At 36.5% G+C, this 22,080-nt stretch overlaps 3 protein-coding genes across 3 annotated transcripts in view; 2 read left to right on the plus strand and 1 right to left on the minus strand.

Annotated features, from left to right (window-relative positions):
- Positions 1-2,331: 2,331 nt before the first annotated feature.
- Positions 2,332-3,478, minus strand: LOC121732464 (26S proteasome non-ATPase regulatory subunit 10-like). Its single transcript, XM_042122347.1, has 4 exons — positions 3,223-3,478; positions 2,879-3,124; positions 2,601-2,770; positions 2,332-2,515 (listed from the first exon to the last, which is right to left on the minus strand). Exons 1-4 carry the CDS (start codon positions 3,322-3,324, stop codon positions 2,377-2,379), a joined length of 657 nt encoding a protein of 218 aa, XP_041978281.1. The 5' UTR covers positions 3,325-3,478; the 3' UTR covers positions 2,332-2,376.
- A 1,851-nt stretch (positions 3,479-5,329) lies between these two features.
- LOC121732705 (diacylglycerol kinase epsilon-like) lies at positions 5,330-11,965 on the plus strand. Its single transcript, XM_042122658.1, has 7 exons — positions 5,330-5,372; positions 5,891-5,964; positions 6,218-6,352; positions 7,386-7,522; positions 8,162-8,330; positions 11,692-11,890; positions 11,958-11,965. The coding sequence occupies exons 1-7, from the start codon at positions 5,330-5,332 to the stop codon at positions 11,963-11,965; spliced, it is 765 nt and encodes a 254-aa protein (XP_041978592.1).
- A 180-nt stretch (positions 11,966-12,145) lies between these two features.
- LOC121732605 (kinesin-like protein KIF19) overlaps positions 12,146-22,080 on the plus strand; it is a 46,262-nt gene continuing 36,327 nt past the window's right edge. Inside the window, exons 1-3 of the mRNA XM_042122544.1 lie at positions 12,146-12,190; positions 13,019-13,108; positions 13,483-13,621. Coding sequence (XP_041978478.1) covers positions 12,147-12,190; positions 13,019-13,108; positions 13,483-13,621 — 273 coding nt within the window. The 5' untranslated portion in view covers position 12,146. The remainder of the gene's footprint in view (positions 12,191-13,018; positions 13,109-13,482; positions 13,622-22,080) is intronic.

Raw genomic sequence — 22,080 nt, forward strand, 5'->3', positions numbered from 1 at the left:
ACCGTTACCGCATTCCTCATAAATAAAAATAAAAATTCCTCTTCCGCTATCGCTTCCTCAAAATTTAAGAGGAATTTATGAGGAATTACACTGCGCATACGCGTCGCGTATCCGATCACGCTCTGGCGCGGCGGCGCGGCGCCGGAGCGGTGCCGCACCGCACCCGTGTGGTTTCTCCCTGAGGGCAAATATGAGTATTGCAGCGGCGCCGCTGCGGCGTGTGTCTAAACAGCCTAAGGGCCGCGACACACCAGAATGGCAGCGGCGACGCGAGCACTTTCAGTGTCATAAGATTTTAAACTTTATCTTCATTTTTGTAATACATAGTACAGCGGCCACGGGCGGCCGTAGACTTCTCAAGCGGTACTATGTATTACAATAATGAAGATAAAGTTTAAAATCTTATACTTATAAAATTACATGTCCTGACTGACTGACTGACTGATTCATCATCGCTGAGCAAAAAACTGTAAAAGTTACAGCCACGAAATTTGGTGAGTAGGGTTGTTTTATTAAGTAGACACCCACTAAGGAAGGAATTTTGAAAATTTTACCCCGAAGGGGGTGAAATAAGGGTTGAAAGTTTTAATGAAAGTCCGTAATTTCTTGAGTTAGAAACATGAAACTTTATTTTTGGGTTACTGATTAAAAATGAATGGATACGTATTTAAGCGTTTTTGGAAATTTTACCCCCAACGGGGTGAAATTGGGGTTGAAAGTTTGAATGAAACTCCGTTATTTCTTGAGTTAGAAACATGAAATTTTATGTTTGGGTTACTGATAAAAAATGATTGGATACGTGTTTAAGCGTTTTTGAAAATTCTACCCCCAAGGGGGTGAAATAGGGGTGGAAAGTTGCAATGAAAGTCCGTCATTTCTTGAGTTAGAAACATGAAAGTTTATTGACGTTTGCGTTTAACGTTTGCTTCAATAGGGTCCGTTTTTACCCTTTGTATAAGGAACCTCAAAAACAAAAAGGAGAAAACTATCCATCTTTGTTATTATACTATGTTAACGCGGATGAAGTCGCGGGCAACAGCTAGTCATATATATGACACTGAAAGCGCTCCGAGGGATGTAAAGCGGTAATATTACTTTCGTAAAATTCGGTTTTTTACCATATTTTACGTAAAATATAAATAAATTACGTAAATTACGGTAAAATTGGGTAAAATTTAATTTAACAAGAGTTAAATCGTATTTTACCTTTTTAGTTAGTAATAATTGCAGTCTTCTTTAAAAAAGAAATAGTCAAAATGTATATGTCCAGACAAATATTACTGAAGTTGGTGAAAACATAAGACTTAATAATCTTATGTTCTGTAAATTCATTTCTCATGAACTGGATAACTACCAAGGCATTGAACGTATGACTATTATGCAGAAATAACTAATAAATAATAATTTAACATCATTAGGACACTTTTTACACTTCTCAAAATGTTCTGTCATCCGAGTAGCATTAGCATTTTTGTACTCCGTATTACAAAATATACACATCACATGTTTCCTTTTGTCATGTTCACTTAGCACTTGGAAATAATCCCACACTTTTACTTGATTTCGTGGCATAATTTACTAAATGCACGTATAGTGCAGTCAGTCAAAACAATTGCAAGCAGAGTTGCATTTTGCGATTTTAGAAAAATGAATCATATTATGATTCATATCATGATTCTTCAAATTTTAGCCCCGCCGAACGTAAGTATGTTGCAAGTTGCAACTTGCAACTACACGCTCTTCTCACCCCCCGCTATACTTTTGGCATACATACGTAGCCGGTAATTTTACCGTAATATATATAAATTACCGTAAAATACGCGTATTTTACCAGCGTTTTCGGTAAAATTACGTAATTTTGCAACCCTCGGCTCGCCTCGCCGCTGTCATTCCGATGTAGCGCGGCCCTTATTGCTAGACTGATTTTGATGATTCTTTATTGTGTGTGTTTTGAGAATGGTTTAGAATTTAGATTCATAGTTTGGTTCACTGGAAAATGCCCTTTTAATTATTTTTTGTGTAATGTATGTACCTAGTACGTTATGTACAAAGTACAGACAGGACAAAAGTTTGGGTTGGGTCCGCTAGTATTTATAATGTTCTATCTTCCTCTTCCTCATCCGCTTCCTCTTCCGCTTCCTCATCCGCATCCTCTTCCTCATAAAATATCCTCTTCCTCATCCGCATCCTCAAAATTTGCGCGTGACAATTCCTCTTCCTCCTCCTCTTCCTCATAATCACTTCCTCAACAACCCTATAATTTCACACAATAGATAATGGGAAATTTTATGGCAAATATGGTCATCATAATGAAAATTGAGAACTATGTGGTCTTGCACCAAAACATTTATTTTTAATTCTAAATTATTCACATAATCACTTTAAAATACTCTTCAATTTACTGGAACAAATATCAATTGGTGTCTGTTTTTCTTTATTCTGCAAATTAATGTCTGCCCCAGATTTTACTAACAGCACAGCTGTAGCTTCCCTGTCTTCTTCACAAGCTAAATGTCTGCAACAAGTTACAAAAAGCAGTATTTTAAATACAGAAATTAAATAAATAATGTTACTGCAGAGTAAAAGAGTTAATATCTTACAATGGCGAGCATCCAGTGCTGTCACATAGATCAACTTGAATAGAACTAGACTTAAGCAAAATATCTACAATGTCAGTTCGACCTTGAGCTGCAGCTCTATGTAATGGTGTGGCACCAAGAACATCAGCCTCATTGACAGAAGCATCACAACTCAACAAAAGTTGAACAATCTGAAAATAAAATAATCAGCAATGTTAAAAATGCTTGATTTTATGTAAGCTCTTTGGTACAAGCCATATTAAATACATCTAAGAAGAAAAAAGAAAGACAAAAATTACCTCCTTATGGCCTTTAGAACAGGCATAGTGCAAAGCAGTTTGCTTGCGATTTGTCTTATGATCAACATTAGCTCCTTTGCCAATAAGCAACCTTACAACTTCAAACCTTCCAGCTGATGCTGCTAAAATCAATGGAGTGCTACCAGTATCATCTACTGGATCTACCGGACTATGTTCATCAATCAGGTAATCTACCAAATTTTCATTGCCACTTAAAGCTGCCCAGTGAATGAGGAAACGGCTATTCTGCAAAGAGGTTTAGGCCGTAAGGGTATTACATAAATTATTGTGTTAAAGTAAAAACAAAAAAGCAACAAATAAATTGTATGTATTATCAAACTTACCGTGTCCGGTGTCAGTACAATCGATTTATTTTCATCTATTTTCACTTTAACTTGATTAAAATCGCCTTTATAGGCTCTCTCGTAAACAGTACCAATAGACATGTCGATATTTTTATGATTTAATCTTATTATTTACTCTGAATTACACTTTTAACTTGTGCTAATTACGTGTATATGCCTAAATTGAATCGGAAAGATAAATCTTGCATTTAATAGCACTAGTTTTTAACAAAAAAATAACGTTTGTTGATGTAGATTGTAGTGTTAAGTGAAAAGTGAAAATCATTAAATTTTAAATGACAATCTTCTTCATCTTCGTCTATATCTTTTTTTTTCAAATGTATGGCGTATATTACACGCATGAGTCATGACGCAACTCACGCAACCCGACTCGGGTTGCGTAAGTTGCGTCATGTGTTACCTGACTACAAAGATATTTTACTACTCTTTGCCTGACTATAACAGTTTTTTTTAATAAAATGCCACCTTATTCACTGGCAATGCCACAGAGGCCACAGGCCACAGCCCACAACAGGCATGAGGCAATCAATGATAATATCTAATGTCGGCTGTACACTCTCGCCGAGAGCTCTCGAGCGGGAGTCTCGTGCGAGAGCCCCTTGCCCGAGTGCGACCATGTATATTCTCGCTTAGTTCAATCGCAGTTATGAACTCAGAGAAGATGGACCATTGTTTTTCTTTATGAGATGGACGAAAACACTTCTCTTGCAGCTGCCGTAGCTCTCTATGCTATGAGCTATTATAAATATCTATAAAATATTTACTTAATAAGTATTAACATAACAATATTTAGGTGCATATTAAAAATACAAAAATAAAAAAATGGCGAAAACGTAGATGGAAACGTGGATGATCACCATTCACCATACATCGAAAGCGATCATGGTAATCCAAAGACCTTTAATCATATTATTTAATTTTATTTCTCACAGTATAATGACTGATAATGACGTTTATTGTTGTTATTTTTCTGTTCTGCACTGTCTAGCGGCACGACTAGTAGTGAAAAACGCGAGAGTGTACAGTAATGCGCTCGGTTTCCTCGCGAGACCCTTTGTCTCGGGCGCAAAATACTGACACCGGACCGAGAGGGTCCGAGACAGGTCACAGGCGAGACGAGGCGAGCGCACCCATTTACATTTCGCACTCGGGCCGCCTCGCTGTGTCTCGGCGAGAGTGTACAGCCGACATAAGGATGGCAATGCATCAATATACCTTAATCTGTGGTCAACATTGACTGACTTTGACCACAGAATACAAATTACTGACTTTGACAGTCGACATGTTGACAGTTTTGTTTTTGTTTGAAAAATTGTGCGAAATGCGAACTGTTATAAAAAATAATTTTATATAACTACCGTAGGTACCTACTTAAGTTTTTGTCATCAAATAATAAAAACTTAACAGCAAATAGTAATAAGTATTCAAATCACAAATGTACTAATTCGGCAATTTAAATAATTATTAATTAAATTGCTCTAATATGCTATAGAGCAATTTAATAATTAATATTTAAATTAGGTGTGTATATGAAATCATAATTTATTGCAATTTTATATTACTTTTTACTCGATTTTAGTATCTAAAATTACGTTTAAGTCTTTGTGCATGTTTTTTTATAGCTAAGATCGTAAATAATTAGCAATTGTTAATAATTCCAGGTCCTTTTAGGATCGTATACGTTTCCAGAGATGGAATTGGAAGCAATTTCAAATCACTTTGTGAACTATTATTTTTTGTTGGGAGGAGTGTTTCTGGCCTACCTAATATATAGAATATTTCATACATTATTCTTCAATGTTGATATTATACACAACAAATATAAATTAAAGGGGCACTCCTGGCGAAATATACAATGTAATAAATCAATACCCTATAATATTTACGTAAGTATTTTATTTTTATTATCAATACAATGAAATCTTAAGATTGTCTTTGGTTAAGTAAAAAAAAAATAATGTTACAGTGTAATGTTTGTTCAACTCTGATGCTGCCTCTTGTTGGTCGGTTTTGTGAATGCTGCGGTGCAAGTGCATGCGAGAAATGTCAAAGTGTAATAGACCAGACCTACAAGTGTAAGCAGATAATGTGGCCCAGCAACAAACCTTTCCATCATCTTTGGGTTAATGGTATGTCAATGACAGGTACACTTCAGCCTTTATCAGTTTTAAAAGTATGAGTAATTTATTTAAACATTTTCAGTGGGTGTTGTAACTGATAGAAGTACTACAGACAGAAGTGATGACTTAAATCCTGTTAACAAATATTTTTGTACTTGGTGCCAAAGAATTAAAGTGTCTTTAACAGATCTTTCCAAATGCACTGAGGTAAGAACTAAGGTTATAGTATAATTTTGTTTATTATACTTTAACACTGCAATAATCTCTTCTATTTTTGCAGGTATGTGATTTCCAAAAATACAAAAATATTATAATCCCACCAACATGTGTGGAAATAGAAAAAGGAAGAATTGTAAACATAAAAGACTATTCAATAGAAAACTGGGAGCCACTTATAATTTTTGGTAAGTTTATTATGTATACTAATTTTTATACCATGTGATAAAGCTGCTACATTTAAATACGAGAATATATGCATTAAATAAATAAAGATAACATTGATATTTAAATCATTATTTTAATTTCAGCAAACCGCAAATCTGGCAGTTACAAGGGAGATGAAGTTTTGTCAATTTTTAGAGGTGTTTTAAATCCAATTCAGGTGAGTATTATTCAAGAATGGTTCAGTACCATATTATATTAATATATTCAGTAGCCTACTTCTAAAACTAAAGCATTGATTTAAAATTCCCATTTGATTAAGATTTAAAAATGTATCCTTTGGGTATAGGTTATTGCTGCGTGCGCATTTATTGGCTGTTGGGCATTAAAGAGTAAAATTGCGCAATGTTATTCAATCATCATACTTTTTTGTTTCGCCAAATAATGCACATAAATTATCGGTAAAATAACAGGTTATAGATATAGCATCAATTCCACCAGAGAAGGCTCTGAAGTGGCTGCCAACAAAATGTAAAATTCTGGTAGCAGGAGGAGACGGTACTATCGCCTGGGTGTTGAATGCCCTACATGGATCTACTCGCGTGAAGGTAACATGTTATACATAATATAACTTTCACTCTCATACAAATAAAAAGATCAGAAGAGACTTATACTATTGCACATCACCATTTTCCTAAGCTCTTCATCTCAAAGACGTGTTAAAGACATGTAAAAGGAAGATATTGCTTTAAAGTAATAAGGCCGCCTTTGTGTGCAGTTCAATTAATTATATTGTACCTATTTGTATTTGTAATGTTATCAATATGTGCACAATATAAACGCCTCCGTGGTCTAGTGGTTAGAGTGTCGCTCTCGACTCCGGAGGTCGTGGGTTCGAATCCCGCGTTGGAAACATGTTATTTCCAAGTTTGGTTAGGACAATGCAGGCTGATCACCTGATTGTCTGACAAGTAAGATGATCCATGCGTCGGATGGGCATGTAAAAAAGTCGGTCCTGCGCCTGATCTCTCGCCAGTCGTGTCGGTCTTCCGTCCCACTGGGTTATGAGAGTAAAAGGAATAGAGAGTGCTCTTGTGTACTGCGCACACACTTGGGCACTATAAAATTACTCCTGCGTACCTGGCCTGGTTTCAATGAAACCGGCCACCGTCACCGAAACCGGTGTGGGGAGTATTATTATGTGCACAATAAAGTATATTTGTTTGTTTGAAAAGAAAGAGGAAAGTAATAAAATGTTTTGTCCGTGTCTGTCAAGCAACAAGAGCAAAATATTGTATAATATTCTATAAAGTCTGTATGCATATTGCATAGAGTGGATCTTTCAGCTTCAGATATAATATCTTCACTAGCTATTTGACCGAGCTTTGCTCGGTATTCGATGAAAATGACATTTTCTAAAAATGATTCCTAGCTAGATCGATTTATCGCCCCCGAAACCCCCTATATATATATATATATATATATATATATATACAAGAATTGCTCGTTTAAAGATATAAGATTACTGTCATTACTTAATATATTACAAGTTGTAATAATAAAATTAGTGTGTAGTACATTCTGCTTGGCCAAGTGAACTTTGCCTCAAAACTAATATGCTAATGTTTCTCGTAATTTTAGGCTTGTGTAGGAATTTTACCGATGGGCACAGGAAACGACTTGTCAAGGTCTCTGGGCTGGGGCCCGGGCAATACAGACTTGGATGCCCATGCGATTATAAGCAACTTGCTGAGAGCAGATGAGATTTTACTTGACAGGTACTATTCAATCAAATATATTTTTTTGCCATTTTTTGCGCACAATCGCGCTAATATCAACCTTCTAGCATCGCTATAGAAGATATGGCTTTATGAATATAGCTGTCTCGCTCGCACAATGACTGATAATAACACTTTTCCATCTATAACATCGTATTTACATACGAGGGAATAATGTCCTTATCACACTGGTGTTTGTTACCGACTTTACTAGGTCGAGATCGCGTGTCTCATAATTTGCTAAAATAATAAGGCTCTAGAGTCTAGACTTATTTTTAAGTGAGGCCGGATGCATAACACTTCATGACCTATAAAAGTTGTTTGAAGTTTCAAGCCTATATTATAGTGTTTTCGAACGTAAATCTAAGGCCGGCCATAGACGGACGGTATGCATCTTGCAGTCGAGAACCAACTGCAAAATGCGGTCGCCGCACGGCGATCTGCAGTTTTCATACTAAATTCATATCCGCCATACACGGACCGCTCGAGCAGTTCTTAAGGGGTCGGTACAATATTCAACGCGACCGCTAGAGCAGTCGGTCCCGACTGCTACTTGCGGTCCGTCTATGGCCGGGCTAAGGCGCCATTAACAGGATGCTCTTTAAAGATGGGTTGCCTTATAATTGTCACATTTTACAGATGGAAAGTCACGATCAAGCCGAAGCGTACCCGTCTGGGGCGGTGTCGGGAGCGCGTGCTGTACTCGTACAACTACACCAGCGTCGGTGTGGACGCCCAAGTCGCGTTGGACTTCCACCGCGCCCGATCACAGTTCCTGTACAGATATGCTAACAGGACGCTCAACTATGTGAGTATACGAAACAAAACTTAAGTCATAATACTTTCAAAACTAAGTGATAATACTTTCAAAACTAAGTGGTAATACTTTGGGGAGTGTAAGTGTCCATTGTGTAGAGTCCACTGTGAAAGTAGCAGCGCTGAAAGAGCAAATTCACTTTATGGGAAAACTCGTAACGCTAAGACGCTTGCCTATACTAATCACAAAAAAATTGGTCTTTTAGCGCTGCTACTTTCACAGTGAACTCTTTACAAGGAACACATACATTATCACTAAAGCTTGTCACACACAGAGCAGGTAATGTAAAGATGTATATTATAGCACGATACATCTCGATACATCTCAATATATCTTTCTATAGAAATCGTCAGGAGACCACACACAGCAGCTATAATGTATATTTTTACATCTTCGTATCTTAAGATACCGAGCTATATGAAAATATACATTTATATTTTGATACATCTAAATACATCTCAATACATCTCAATATATTTCTGTATATTACGATACATCTCTTCTCTTCATAGGGTGTTCAAAAATTTCTGTGATTATATTATATGTGTATGATAGACAGATACACACAGTGTTGCCACTTGCCACCTTAGCACAGCACTTCACAGCAGGTACTGTAGGCAGTCTGTTCCCCAGAGCCTATATTTTCAATCAAATATCTTCAATCCACATCATTCTGTTTTTGGCACAATATGTAACAATACGAGCATCAAAATTACAATCCGAATCATCTTCTGATGAACTATCTAGTGAATCTAATAGCAAGTAACTCGAAAGGCCATAGTATTACAACATTAAAAATAAGAACAGCCTGTATAACACTTTAGCAGCTGAAATGTGCGTCAAGCGGGGCGTTTAGCATTGAAATGTAGGGAAAGATACATTACATTACCTGTTGTGTGTGTGATACATTAATATAATGTAAAGATATACATCCCGGGATGTAATGTACATTAATATACATTACCTGCTCTGTCTGTGACGAGCTTTACACCCTGTAGTGTTTTAACATGACACGATACGATATTGCTTAAGAATGGTTGTTGGGAAATACAGTTATAATAGGATACATAAATATTATGATTGTCATTGTTACTGACCTACTGACCAGCCAGCAACAGCGAAAAACACTTTATGCTATAAAGCGTTATCACTTATCAGTTATCACCATGCTATAACTTTATAATATTAGTAGTGATAAAGGTCCTTTAATTATTAATATAATATTATGTGTTTTGCTATTGTACTATAGTACAGGATAATAGGAAAACACTTACGTTGACGACATTATATTATCATGAAACGAGTACTTTGATGTTCGATACTCGTATACGATATCGTATCGACTATTGTGAAAATACTCTTTTTGATATAATATAACGATCGTCATCAGTTAGGCGTTTTAACTTTATTACTCTAACTAGCTGTTGCCCGCGACTTCGTCCGCGTGGACTTCAGTTTATAGCGCGCGATGTCAACAAAATTGGTGTCAAAAGCTTTTATAAAAAAACCCTGGTACCCCTTAAATCAATACAGCTGTGCAGTGTGCACACAATAAGTATTTCATTTTTTTATATTAAACTTTATATTTTATGCCAAATTTTAAAGCTTATTTAGCCCTCCAATTACACAACCCATAAACTATTTATCATTGATAGATTTAAGGTTACGTCACTGCACAGATAAAGTACTGAGTTATTTAATACCGTAGAATAGATATAACAATCGAAAAAAATCGAAACTTAAATGTAAGATGATACCACGTCTTATAGAAAGACTTTTGAGCAAGCGTCAGCGCGATGTAGAAGACGCACGGCGCCATCTATTATGAATTGTTGGAACTAACTTAATTTGAACAAATTTACGCATTTTCACCCCCTTACAACCCTTTTTTCCAGTAAAAAAGTAGCCTATGTCCTTTCTCAGGCTTTAGACTATCTGTATACAAAATTTCATTACAATCGGTTCGGAAGTTTTGGCGTTTGGCGTGAAAGCGAGACTGACAGACAGACAGACAGACAGAGATACTTTTGGCGTTTGGCGTGAAAGCGAGACTGACAGACAGACAGACAGACAGAGATACTTTCGCATTTATAATATTAGTATAGATTATGTGCACACTGCATAGCTGTTTTTGGGTATTTTGATTAATTAAGGGCCGCGCTACACCGGAAGCACTTACCAGGGTTTTAAAAAGTTTTTAAATTTGACACAAATTTTGTTGACACCGCGCGCTATAAACTAAAGTCCACGCAGACGATGTCGCGGGCAACAGCTAGTTATGAATAAAAACAATATTATATAGTAAAGTAGGTATGATTAGTTCTGTTACAATAATAAAGTAAAAATTAAAACGCCATCTGTTTTCATATATTAGAATTAAAATGTTGATTGCATTGATATATTTTCTGGATGGAATATAGGCCAACACGGTACACTCGAACTCCTTTATTTTAGAGCGCCTTCTGTTGTCAACTTGTCACATATATTAGAAATGCAGTAGGAGTTCTATAAGATAAGATAGATTGATTATTATTATACCAAGTGATTATATTATTAAACATAATATTCTAACGTATTAAAAACTATAAACAAAAACATACTATCTAATAAGTATGATTAGTTCTATGTTACAATAAAGTAAAAAATAAAACGCCATCTGTTGAATCGTATTAGAACTAAAATGTTCATTGCATCGATATATTTCTGGATTTTTTATAATATTATACATAAAATATGTTTAAGATTTTTGAAATTTTATTTTAATACACATCCAAGACCCAGGAACATTGAAAACTTTTTGTTCCGCCTGCGGGACTCGAACCCAGGACCCCCGGGATGAGCGCTGGCCACGCGCAATGCGAATTCATTTTCATCGATATTTTCATGGAAATAAGATATTTTCCCACATCAAAATGTAGCCTATGTCCTTTCTCAGACTCTAGAATAACTGTATACAAAATTTCATTGCAATCGGTTCAGTAGTTTTGGCGTGAAAGCAAGACAGACAGACAGACAGACAGACAGACAGACAGAGATACTTTCGCATTTATAATATTAGTATGGATAAAATGTAAACCAGTTCAATGACATATGAGTAATTACTTTGAAATTGTAATTTTGACCACTGAACTACATAATAATAAATTAAAGCTTTGAATTCAAAATAAAGAAAGTTTCCGAATAGTGAAGCAAGAATATATTAGAATGTTCGATGTCGCGGCGATAGACACAATTTCTGTCTAGTGTCTCCTCATGGGAATGATTTTTGAGGCCATGATTTTGATGTCGCTACGACATGACATGTGTGATATCAAAAAGCTCTTACGACAATAATTTAAATTTGGAATTCAAGATGGCGTACGCGGTGCTGGGCGCGGGGCGCGTGTTGGACGCGGGTTGGTGTGACGCGCTCGAGCGGCGGCTGCGCGTGTGGACGGGTGCGGGGGGCGGGGCGAGCGGCGCGGGGGGCGGAGTGCAGTTAGATCTGCCGCCACTGCAGGCGCTTGTTCTGCTTAATATCACGTGCTGGGGCGCTGGCGTCCGCCTCTGGGGTAAGGATACTTATGCCCGTATTAATAAAGCGTTTTAATATTCCTACTCATAAATATACGCTTTCAGGGGCTTAAGATACTATTTAATTAACAATGTGAATCAGGACTCAGAATCTACCAAGAACCACTTTGATTGAAAGAAAATGTATCTACGGCTTTTTTCGTCCCCGTTACATATCACGTCCAGCATTTTGTTATTCTTTTTGTAAACAATTTGTGTAATCGAAAATGACACTTTTTTCAGAGTTGGGAAGCGATGACGATGTCGGTGAACAGTTTATGGACGATGGTAAATTGGAGGTAAGCACAAAATTTATTCAATGATAATAATTATGATGATTTAACTTCAATTTAATGAAGAGTTTGACAAGGAATGTCCCATACATTATTATTGCTTATTGCGGGCTCTACACTTGCGGCGCGAATTGCGGCCGCGATTCGCGCCGTGAACACGATTCGAATGTGGCCTCTACACTCGCGGCGCGAAAGCCCGCGAAGGCCGTGAACCGCGAGTGTGGAGGGTTTCGCAGCTTCGTGTTTGCGCTTCGCGGCTTCTTATTTGTACGCATCGTGTTCATGGCGCGTAGCATCCGCATCCGCGAATTGCGGCCGCAATTCGCGCCGAGAGTGTAGAGCACGCATAACAAATACGAAGCCGCGAAACCCTCCACACTCGCGGTTCGCGGCCCTCGCGGGCTTTCGCGCCGCGAGTGTAGAGCCCGCATATGTCAAAATATTCATTTAATTACAGTGAATCTGAGTGCGGCAGTAAAGTAATCGCAAATTTATCAGCACGAACGCGCCGCATTTTAAAAATTAATTGTATGAAATGATGCGAAACTTCGCACATTCGTCCGCACCGTACAGTCCGTACTACTACATTTCGTGAACTATGCGGTGCGTTCGACGCGTACGGCGCGTACGATGCTGACAAACGTGCGATCAGCTGGGAGATTGGTTGGCTTAACTTTAATGTTGAGAATTTTTTGTTTAGAAAGGGTTATTTCCCGCGCGTTTAACGAATTTCTGCGTGACGTTGTGGCCCACACATACTTCTAATATTAAATTTTAATTGTATTTAATTGTTGTAATTTTTCATTGTTTTGTATCATGTACTGAATTTTGTAGGTTGTCGGTATATCATCGTCGTTCCACATCGCGCGACTGCAGTGCGGCCTGGCCGAACCGTTCCGGTTCACGCAAACTAACTATGTTAAGGTACGTCAATAATACAATATAATATGTAATTTGTTTGATTTGAATGCTGTCTAGATATGCAAAACGTCATTCTGCCTCTACTAACTGACAAAGTAAGAAAGGAAGAAACCTTCTGGCTAAAAGCAATATAGGCCAGAGTCAATAGTGCCAATTAAGATTATGTCCGTTATTTTAACTGACTTAAGGCCTGTTTCACCACTTGCTGATAAGTGCCGGATAGGCTATCCACAACTTATCTGACAGATAGAGTATGGAGTATCTGTCAGATAAGTTGTGGATAGCCTATCCGACACTTATCAGGAACTGGTAAAACAGGCCCTCTATAATATAATATTATTATTAATATCAGATATTTATTTATTTCCTTTCTACAGATCGAGTTGGAAGGGCGCTGCGCTATGCAGGTGGACGGCGAGCCGTGGATGCAGGGCCCCGCAACCATCACGGTGGAGCCCGCCGGCCAGAGCCGCATGTTGCGCGCCCCTGACACACCCGAGACCGATACTTAGACAGGTCTGATAAACTTTTTGTTTTTGAAATAGAATCGGTATGGCAAACCTTTTTCTTTTGACACAGAACAGAGGTGACAAACCTTATGCCATTCAAATAGAATCAATGTAATTTTTTTTGTTTTTGAAATAGACCGATGTGTGACAAATCTTTATTTTGAAACAAAACAGGCGTGATATTTTAAATTCGTTACAAAGTTTTTTTTTAATTTTATGAACTGTGTGACGAACCATAGATATTATTATGCTTTTAAAATAGAATTTTGTGATATTTTGTTATGAACATATACTGATGTAACAAACTTTTTGCTTTTCGCATGAATCCAGTGTGACAAACCATTTGCTTTTGACATAATATAGTACCAGGTGTGACAAACCTTTGTTTTGTGCTTGACAGTAGACACAAATTGTGAGTTGAGACAAACCATTTTACTTTACTACATTTATGTCTGATGATTGATGGAAATATATAAGTTTGATATATTCCGATGCCATAAACTTCAGCGTGTTTCGAGATTAAAATTAATTACTGTATTAAATTTGAAACAGACCGATAGTCTGTCAAAAAAGTGAAGAAATTAACAAGTGGCAACATCGTAGTGTCATCCCTTTTTGGATGACACTACGAATTACGATGTTGCCACTTTTTAATTTATTCACTTTTTTGACAGACTATAAATCAGATCTTCTCTATCTTTTTAATAGATTTTATTTTTTATTTGCTGCTACATTCCACTTTATTAACTTTTAAAATAGGCTACTTGACCTATATTCAATTTCATTGAACAAATGCATATTTCTAGTAGAACTTGGCCTAGGAAACAGTATTTCATCCTTATCATCAAATAAAAGCTTATGATTGATAAATAAAGTCGATTTGAAAATATGATTTTATGAAAATAGGATTTGTACTGACGAAAACGCTTTTGCGGTACTTCCGATTTGGATGTGACGTCATCAGACTCCTAATTTAATATCTTTTATTTATCGCGCTCGTTATATGTAAGTTTATTTGTACATAAATAATAAGAATAAGCCTAGAAAGATTTGTAAAATATATTTTCTTGAATAATTCAAATAAAACATCAGTTTTATATATTATCTCCATTTATTGTAGACGGGAAATGAAATGGCCAAAACTTTTCTCCAAAAGTTTTCAACATTACAAATGATTTCTAATTTCTTATTTAATTATTTTATAATTTTTGGGCACTTTTAGACTTGTACATTTAGCACATAAAAAAATGTTCAATAAAAAGAGTTTAAAATACAAAACGTATGACGTCACACTATGGCGGACAGTGTTTTCGGCGCCATATTTAAGGCATATTTTTCAATCAACATTTTTATGGGTTTCTACTGTGTAAAATATTAAAATATTAGTTTTTTTTTGTGAAAATGAATGATTAAGAAGCGATTAGCATGAAGAAAAAAATTAGGTCAAGTAGCCTATTCCAATACACTAATACTTACTGTAATATGCGGTATGCCAAGCAAAGAAAAGTTGACCTTGTGTTTGAATATTTTGATTAGTAAAGGAGATATATTAAAAGTGTATGACTTAATCTTATAAATTTTAGTTATTAATATTTGTATTTCAATCTAACATTTTACCTCAAATCGATTAGCTTCTACTAAAGGCGTTCTTCCTTTTCTACACACTGGTAAACATTAAAAATATTGAAAAGTTGTAACATTCTGAACATATCCTACGTGTCTCCGAATGCCAATTATTTATTGTATGAGAGTAAAAATATTTTTTATCATTTTTATAGTACTAGGCATTTTTAGTGCTAACATTTTAGAACAGTGTATTGTTATTATTTACTAGTCATATATAATATGTCATTTTAGAATTTTGCAATGTACCTAACAAGTTTATTTTAGAAAATACAGGGTGCAATTAAACCTTCCTTAAAAAATACGTGTATTTTTATTTAAAAAAAAATCCTTGTTAAAAATAAAAATACACGTATTTTTTTCTTTTATAATCACTTAGTACTAAAATGTTGAGAAATAGCTTCCGAAAGTTATCCTAAAAACACCACAATTAATGGACACGACGCATCTCCCGCGCGTGACGTGCCCCCGCGCGCGCCCCTCCTCCCGCGTCACCCGCTCTCGCGTCACCCGCTCTCATATTTACCGCCTTGAGTGACCGTTCTGCAACGATTTTAAATGGGATAAAATATGCCATTAAAAAAGTAATAACACTCAATTTTTTTTGGTTAAATGGACTCTCCTAATGATACCTGTATAGACGAATTTCGCACTTGGCATAAGTCAATATTTTCTAAGACAAACTTGACATTTTATTAGAGTTTTATGCTTAATTTAGGAACTGTTTACATTTATAACCAAAAACAGTTTTTATATTGTATTTACTTACAGTGAGGTATACAAACAGTTGGTATTTAGAAATAGTAATAGTGCAGTACTAGGTATATAAGTTGTTATTCCAAAAATTGAAAAAGGAATTGATTAAAGTTCCTGTGCTACATAATATGCCATTAGAAAAAACACTTTACATTTATGTTTTATTATCTTACTTAAAATTGATCCGTAATGATCGCGTGGACAGGGGGGGTGGCGGCGTTGCGATATACCTTAGATCAGATTTAACATATACTGTTCTTAGTTTGTCAGCTCAACCTCCGCCTCCTGATTCACCGGAGTATTTATTTGTTGAGGTATAGTTAAGTCTTATTAATAAAATTCTCCTTGGCGTCTGTTACTGTCCCTCATCACAAATGGATTATTTTAAAGTCCTCGAACAAACTTTAGAATTGCATACACCTAGCTACTTGCAAACTATCATCATGGGGGACTTTAATACCTGTATGGCAAAAGATGACTCTAGGTCTAAAAAACTTAATTCTGTTCTGAATGGCTGTAACTTACATTTGCTCCCCCTTAATCCTACTCATACCTTTCCTGGTTGCTCACCATCCCTCCTCGATCTCATTGTTGTGTCGTCCCCTAATCTAGTTGATAAGTATGGCCAATGCTCTGCTGAGATGTTTTCTTATCACGATCTTATTTATGTATCATATAGCTTGCGACCACCTAAACCTAAAAAGAAAGTACTGTTACAGAGGAACTTTTCTGATGTAAACGTCGATAATTTAAAAATTGATGCAAATAATATTGACTGGTCTCCTGTTTTTGATGCTGGCCATATTGACGAAAAATTAGTTGCCTTTAATACACAACTAACGCAATTATTTGATACACATGCACCAGTCAGGCCAGTTAAATTGAAGCAGTTACCTGCTCCTTGGTTAACTGAGGATCTGAAATCTTTGATAAGGCAGAAACATGCTGCAAAAGCAAAATTTAAACGGACTAATTGTAGTATTCAACGGGAAAAATATATAAAAATAAGGAATCGCTGCAATAAAATGTGTAGGGATGCCCAGCGTCGTTACATCCATTCCTCCGTTGAAAATGGAAATCCATGTAAAGTTTGAAAGTTTTTAAGAACACTTGGGGTGGGCAAAAGTGCTATCGACAAGAGTTGCCAAATTGACGTCAATGTATTGAAGAAACAATTTTCTTGTGCAACTAGTTCAATCAATCTTACCCAGAAGTCCTGTACACTCGATCTTCTTGCCAATTTACCTATGCCTGATTCCTCGCCCTTTGTATTAAGTACTATAACTGCGGCAGATGTTAAAAACACATTGCATCAATTTCTTCAAATGCCGTTGGCGATGATGGAATCAGTCGCAAGATGATCATCCCTATTCTTGACTCTATTACTCCTGTACTGGACCACATCTTCAATCACTGTATAGATACATGTGTTTTCCCCAGTGCTTGGAAGGATGCTTACGTTATCCCATTACCAAAGACCTCTAAACCAAAGTTGGTGTCTGACTTCCATCCCATCTCAGTCTTAACTTTCCTCTCTAAAGTTTTAGAACGGTTGATCAGTCACCAGCTTACCAACTTTGTAATTGAAAATAAAATTCTAAGCTCCTTTCAGTCAGGTTTTCGTCGGGGGCACAGTACCACTACGGCATTGATAAAAGTCTCTGATGATATTCGTTATGCTATGGATAATAAACTGCTAACTATGCTGGCGTTGTTAGACTTTAGCAATGCATTTAACTCAATCGACCATGACATTTTGTTGAGTTTGCTAAGGTCTATCAATCTATCTCCAGCAGTAGTTTGCCTAATCCGTAGCTACCTTATTGGTCGACGTCCGAGGGTTAAGTTGGACGATTCTTTCTCTGATTGGGGCTATATCTCTGCCGGTGTTCCACAAGGAGGGGTCTTGTCCCCACTCCTTTTTGCCATTTTTATTAATTCAATTACGGGATCCACTTCTTTACTATCTCATTTATATGCTGATGATTTTCAAGTTTATACCCATACCTCACTGCTCAATCTACGTGATACTATTAGTTATTTTAACAGGGAATTAGAATTAATTTATGACTGGAGCAAGCGCCATGGTAGTTAATCCTATGAAAACACAGTTAATTATTATTGGCAGCCCTGGCCTTGTGTCTAGGATTGACTGGAACAGCTTGCCTCCCGTACGCTTAGATAATGTAGTGATTCCTTTTAGTAAGTGCGTAAAAAATTTTGGTGTTTATTTTGACGACACATTATCTTGGTCTCATCACTTAAAAGAAATTAGTAAAAAGATTTATGCTACCTGGTTCTCTGTCTGTCGCCTGCGTTACCTCTTACCTATTCCAACGAAGATAAAGATTGCTGAATCTCTATTCCTGTCAATTCTGGATTATGCTGATGCTTGTTTGACTAATATCACCGAGGATCAATTAAATAAGCTCGAGAGACTTCAGAATCTTGCAATCAGATTTATCTTTGGTTTGAAGAAATTTGATCACGTTTCAGAATTCCGAACACGTCTGAAGTGGTTGCCCATACGTTTTCGACGAGATGCCCGTATCCTATCTCTTGTTTACTGTATCATATATGACCCTTGTTTACCTCTATACCTCAAGGAAAAAATTTTATTTCTCCAAGCCACTGCAAAGGAGTTAAGATCTGCGACAAATTATCATCTAGAAATGCCCGTGCATCAAACCAAATATTACGGTTCCTCGTTTGTCGTTACCGGTGTAAAGCTCTGGAATTCGTTGCCTAAGCATGTCAAAGTTGCAAAAACCATTGTGACACCTATGTAAAATCTTGTTTAAATTGTTTGTATTCTCTATGTATTGTGTGCACAATAAAGAATATTTAAATTAAAAGTGATAGGATTATAGTTTTGTTAAACTTACTTACAATTACACAATATATTAATGTATGTTAAATATTATTTCATCTATATTATGTTTTAATTCCAGAATATGTCTGCCTAGTAGATGTAGGTATTAGATTTAAAAATTTAATGACTATTTTATTGTAAAATTAGATAGGCCAAAGTTAATGTGTGATATGTTATTATTTTCTTTTTAACTTAAGTTATTATTGTACTTACTTCATATTATTGTTTCTGACACTAATGTATTATATTATAATCGGTGGAGTAATCAAGTTCTATGATATCGGTCAAAATACATAGTTTGATTCAATGTGGGCGCTGCGCTATGAGTGCGTATAGTAAGGATACCACACAAATAGGTTATATTACTGCAATTCACGCTAGTGGCAGCACCAGCCCAGACAGTAGGTAAAGGTATAGTGCGTCAAGAAAGTCATGACATGCGGGAAAATTTTGTAAACGTAATCACGCTTAAAAGGTGTATTTTTTTTCTTTGTATTTTCACAGAGAACGCTTATTACATTTTAAATATTGTCACCTTGCACATTTTAATCTCGAATTAATAAAGTTCTCTTATTTTTTGTTCAGTTAAAAAATTTCCCGCCTGTCATGACTTTCTTGACAGACTATACAATTCCGTGTATCGCGATCGCTCGCGGCCGCGCGCGGCCTACGACAGTCGTCGGCCGCGCGCGTCTGTCGCGGGCCGCGGAAGTTAAGCGGTGCCATACATTTTCATACTCTGGGTCCTATTATCGCGAGCGGCCGACGACAGTCGTAGGCCCGCGATCGATCGTGATGCATGGAATTGTACCTTAAACAAAAAGTTTTGTTCGATGTTCGACAAGGTTTCAATATTCTGATATGACGTGTGCGACATGTCGGATTATTTACTGTACGTGCTAGTAGCGCCCTCTGCTCCGACCTTTGCGTAATAATATTACGGTAATATTCCCTATTAAAGCTGTATATTTATACAATCAAAAATATACAAATGAGTAAATGAGCACGATAGACAAACGAGTAGAATGTCTCGATAGTCGATAGGCAGGCCATGTCCGTGCCATAGGAATAGTTATAAAATAATTTTTAACTCTAAATTGCAAGAATGGGATTTCTCGAATAATATTGATGTTGTTATTATGAATAAAATAGACTTATTAAAAATGTTTTCTTGTCTTTGTTTTTAATAAAACCTTAGATGCTTCAAGCAATTAGGTAGATCCCTCATTCCAAACTCACACCTAATTGTATAAGGCTGCGCACTATTTAAGGATCGCTAAGGAAACTAAAGAGAAGAATCGGCGAATGCGTATGACATCGTTGATATGAATTACAAGTCTTAGGAGTTAGGGTCAGCGCGTCGGAACGGAGCGCAGCGGAGAGGATTTTATTAACTTACCTACTTGAAAATAAACTTTAAAATGATTACACTCAAGTGTGATAAGAAATTCCCGCGTATCTTCGAGGACGCGGCATTTTTTGTTAGGTTCAAGCATTAACGCACTTTAGTGTAATAATTTTAAAGTTTATTTTCAAGTGCGTTAATAAAATCCTCTCCGCTGCTTTCCTTTCTGTCTGCGCTGACCCTTAAGCGCCGTCTTTTCTTATGGCTAATAATCTACCATCTATACCATAAAATATACAGCCTAGGTTTGACGAGTGACCTTAAAGTTTTGCACGGTCTAAGTATACCTCACTATACCTAACGAATAGTTAGAGATAGAAAATATTTACAGACGTCAAATTCAGCAAAATAAACCATTTATTTGTAGCTCTCGTTAATTTTATAAGCCACGCAGCTGAAATGGTTTATAAGACTACTTCCGTTGTAAAAAAATAGCTAAACTCATAATAAATAATTACTCCGCGACACGCTCGTAATTGATGGCCGGCCTTGATACTTGATATTTTATGACATAATTAATCTTGATACTTGTATGTTTACGTTTTTGGTACGAGAAAGTCGCTTTAAAATATAAGACCTTGAACTTCGACTTACTCATGCAATTCATGCATTTAAACTAGAGATGTGCCGATCATGACTTTGGCCGACTAGCCGATTAGTCGGCTGCAAAGAAGCCGACTAATCGGCCAAGCCGATCATGGTTTCGGAAGTTTCCGTAACGCTTTTTTTACTCCTGATTCGCGAATCGCGGGTAAGTCACACACGCGGCACGCCGCCTGCGAAGGTGTCCAATCGTGTCATGTTTACTTACGCGTACGTTACTTTTTTTTGTTTATATGATACAGTTGATGGTTATCAGAAAATATTCAATGTACGTGCAATTTTTATATAATAATACATACTTAATTTGTTGTTAAAAATATTTAAAAAAATATTTCTTTACTAGCAAGTAATTTCAGAAACACTTCATTTAATTTTAAAATGTGTAAGGCTGATTAAGTGTGACATGAACACATTATAAATAATCAAGGTTTTTCTTTAATGTAATTGCAATAATAACAAAAATGAAAAAATAAAAAGCCGATTAGTCGGCGCTTTTTGCCGACTATTCGCCGACTACAAAAGTGGCCGGATAGTCGGCTTTACCGACAGACAGAGAGTCGGCACATCTCTAATTCAAACATAATTAAATTTTAAAATTCTTTCTTAATTCTTCAAGCCCCATAAGAGCACCGGTGATTGCGACAACAATAGAATACAATAGCATTTCCTGGAAACTGTGATCGAAGTATTAAGGTGATCGCACATTTATCAGCACGCACGCGCCGAACGGGCCGCATTTTACTTTTTTGAATTCGTTGTATGGAATGATGTGAAACCTCGCACGTACCTATTCGTCCGCACCGTACCGCGTACGCGCCGCATTTCGTGTACTATGCGGTGCGTTCGACGTGTTCGGCGCGTACCTCGCTGATGAATGTGCAACTTTAGTCGACGTTAATCTTACTAAGCAAGTTTATTTCTTTTATTACTTGCAAACGTTTTATAGAACAAATAATTTTCTTATGTTTTAAAATGCCTGATGTCTCACTGTCTTTATGATTTAAAGAAGAAACAAGTAATGAAAACATCATGTAACCACGTCTATAACACTTTAATAACACCAATATAACACACAACCAATACATGACTAAATAAATATTCACTGTATATTAACATGTGCATAACATTTATAATAATCTATGTAGCAACAACTTGGCATTTAATGCATTTGGAAATGAGCATTGCGCGTACGGGCGACAGATTTGTC

This window comes from Aricia agestis, chromosome 12, assembly GCF_905147365.1.
Source record: "Aricia agestis chromosome 12, ilAriAges1.1, whole genome shotgun sequence".
Classification (NCBI taxonomy): domain Eukaryota; kingdom Metazoa; phylum Arthropoda; class Insecta; order Lepidoptera; family Lycaenidae; genus Aricia; species Aricia agestis.

Bases quoted from the DNA above. Each gene is read 5' to 3' on its own strand.
- LOC121732464 (XM_042122347.1), bottom strand. From the start codon at position 3,324: ATGTCTATTGGTACTGTTTACGAGAGAGCCTATAAAGGCGATTTTAAT. The intron at 3,125-3,222 runs GTAAGTTTGATA...ACCTCTTTGCAG, and splicing joins TTGTACTGACACCGGACACG to AATAGCCGTTTCCTCATTCA. The intron at 2,771-2,878 runs GTAATTTTTGTC...TTTTATTTTCAG, and splicing joins GTTCTAAAGGCCATAAGGAG to ATTGTTCAACTTTTGTTGAG.
- LOC121732705 (XM_042122658.1), top strand. From the start codon at position 5,330: ATGTGGCCCAGCAACAAACCTTTCCATCATCTTTGGGTTAATG. The intron at 5,965-6,217 runs GTGAGTATTATT...GTAAAATAACAG, and splicing joins GTGTTTTAAATCCAATTCAG to GTTATAGATATAGCATCAAT. The intron at 8,331-11,691 runs GTGAGTATACGA...TTGGAATTCAAG, and splicing joins CTAACAGGACGCTCAACTAT to ATGGCGTACGCGGTGCTGGG.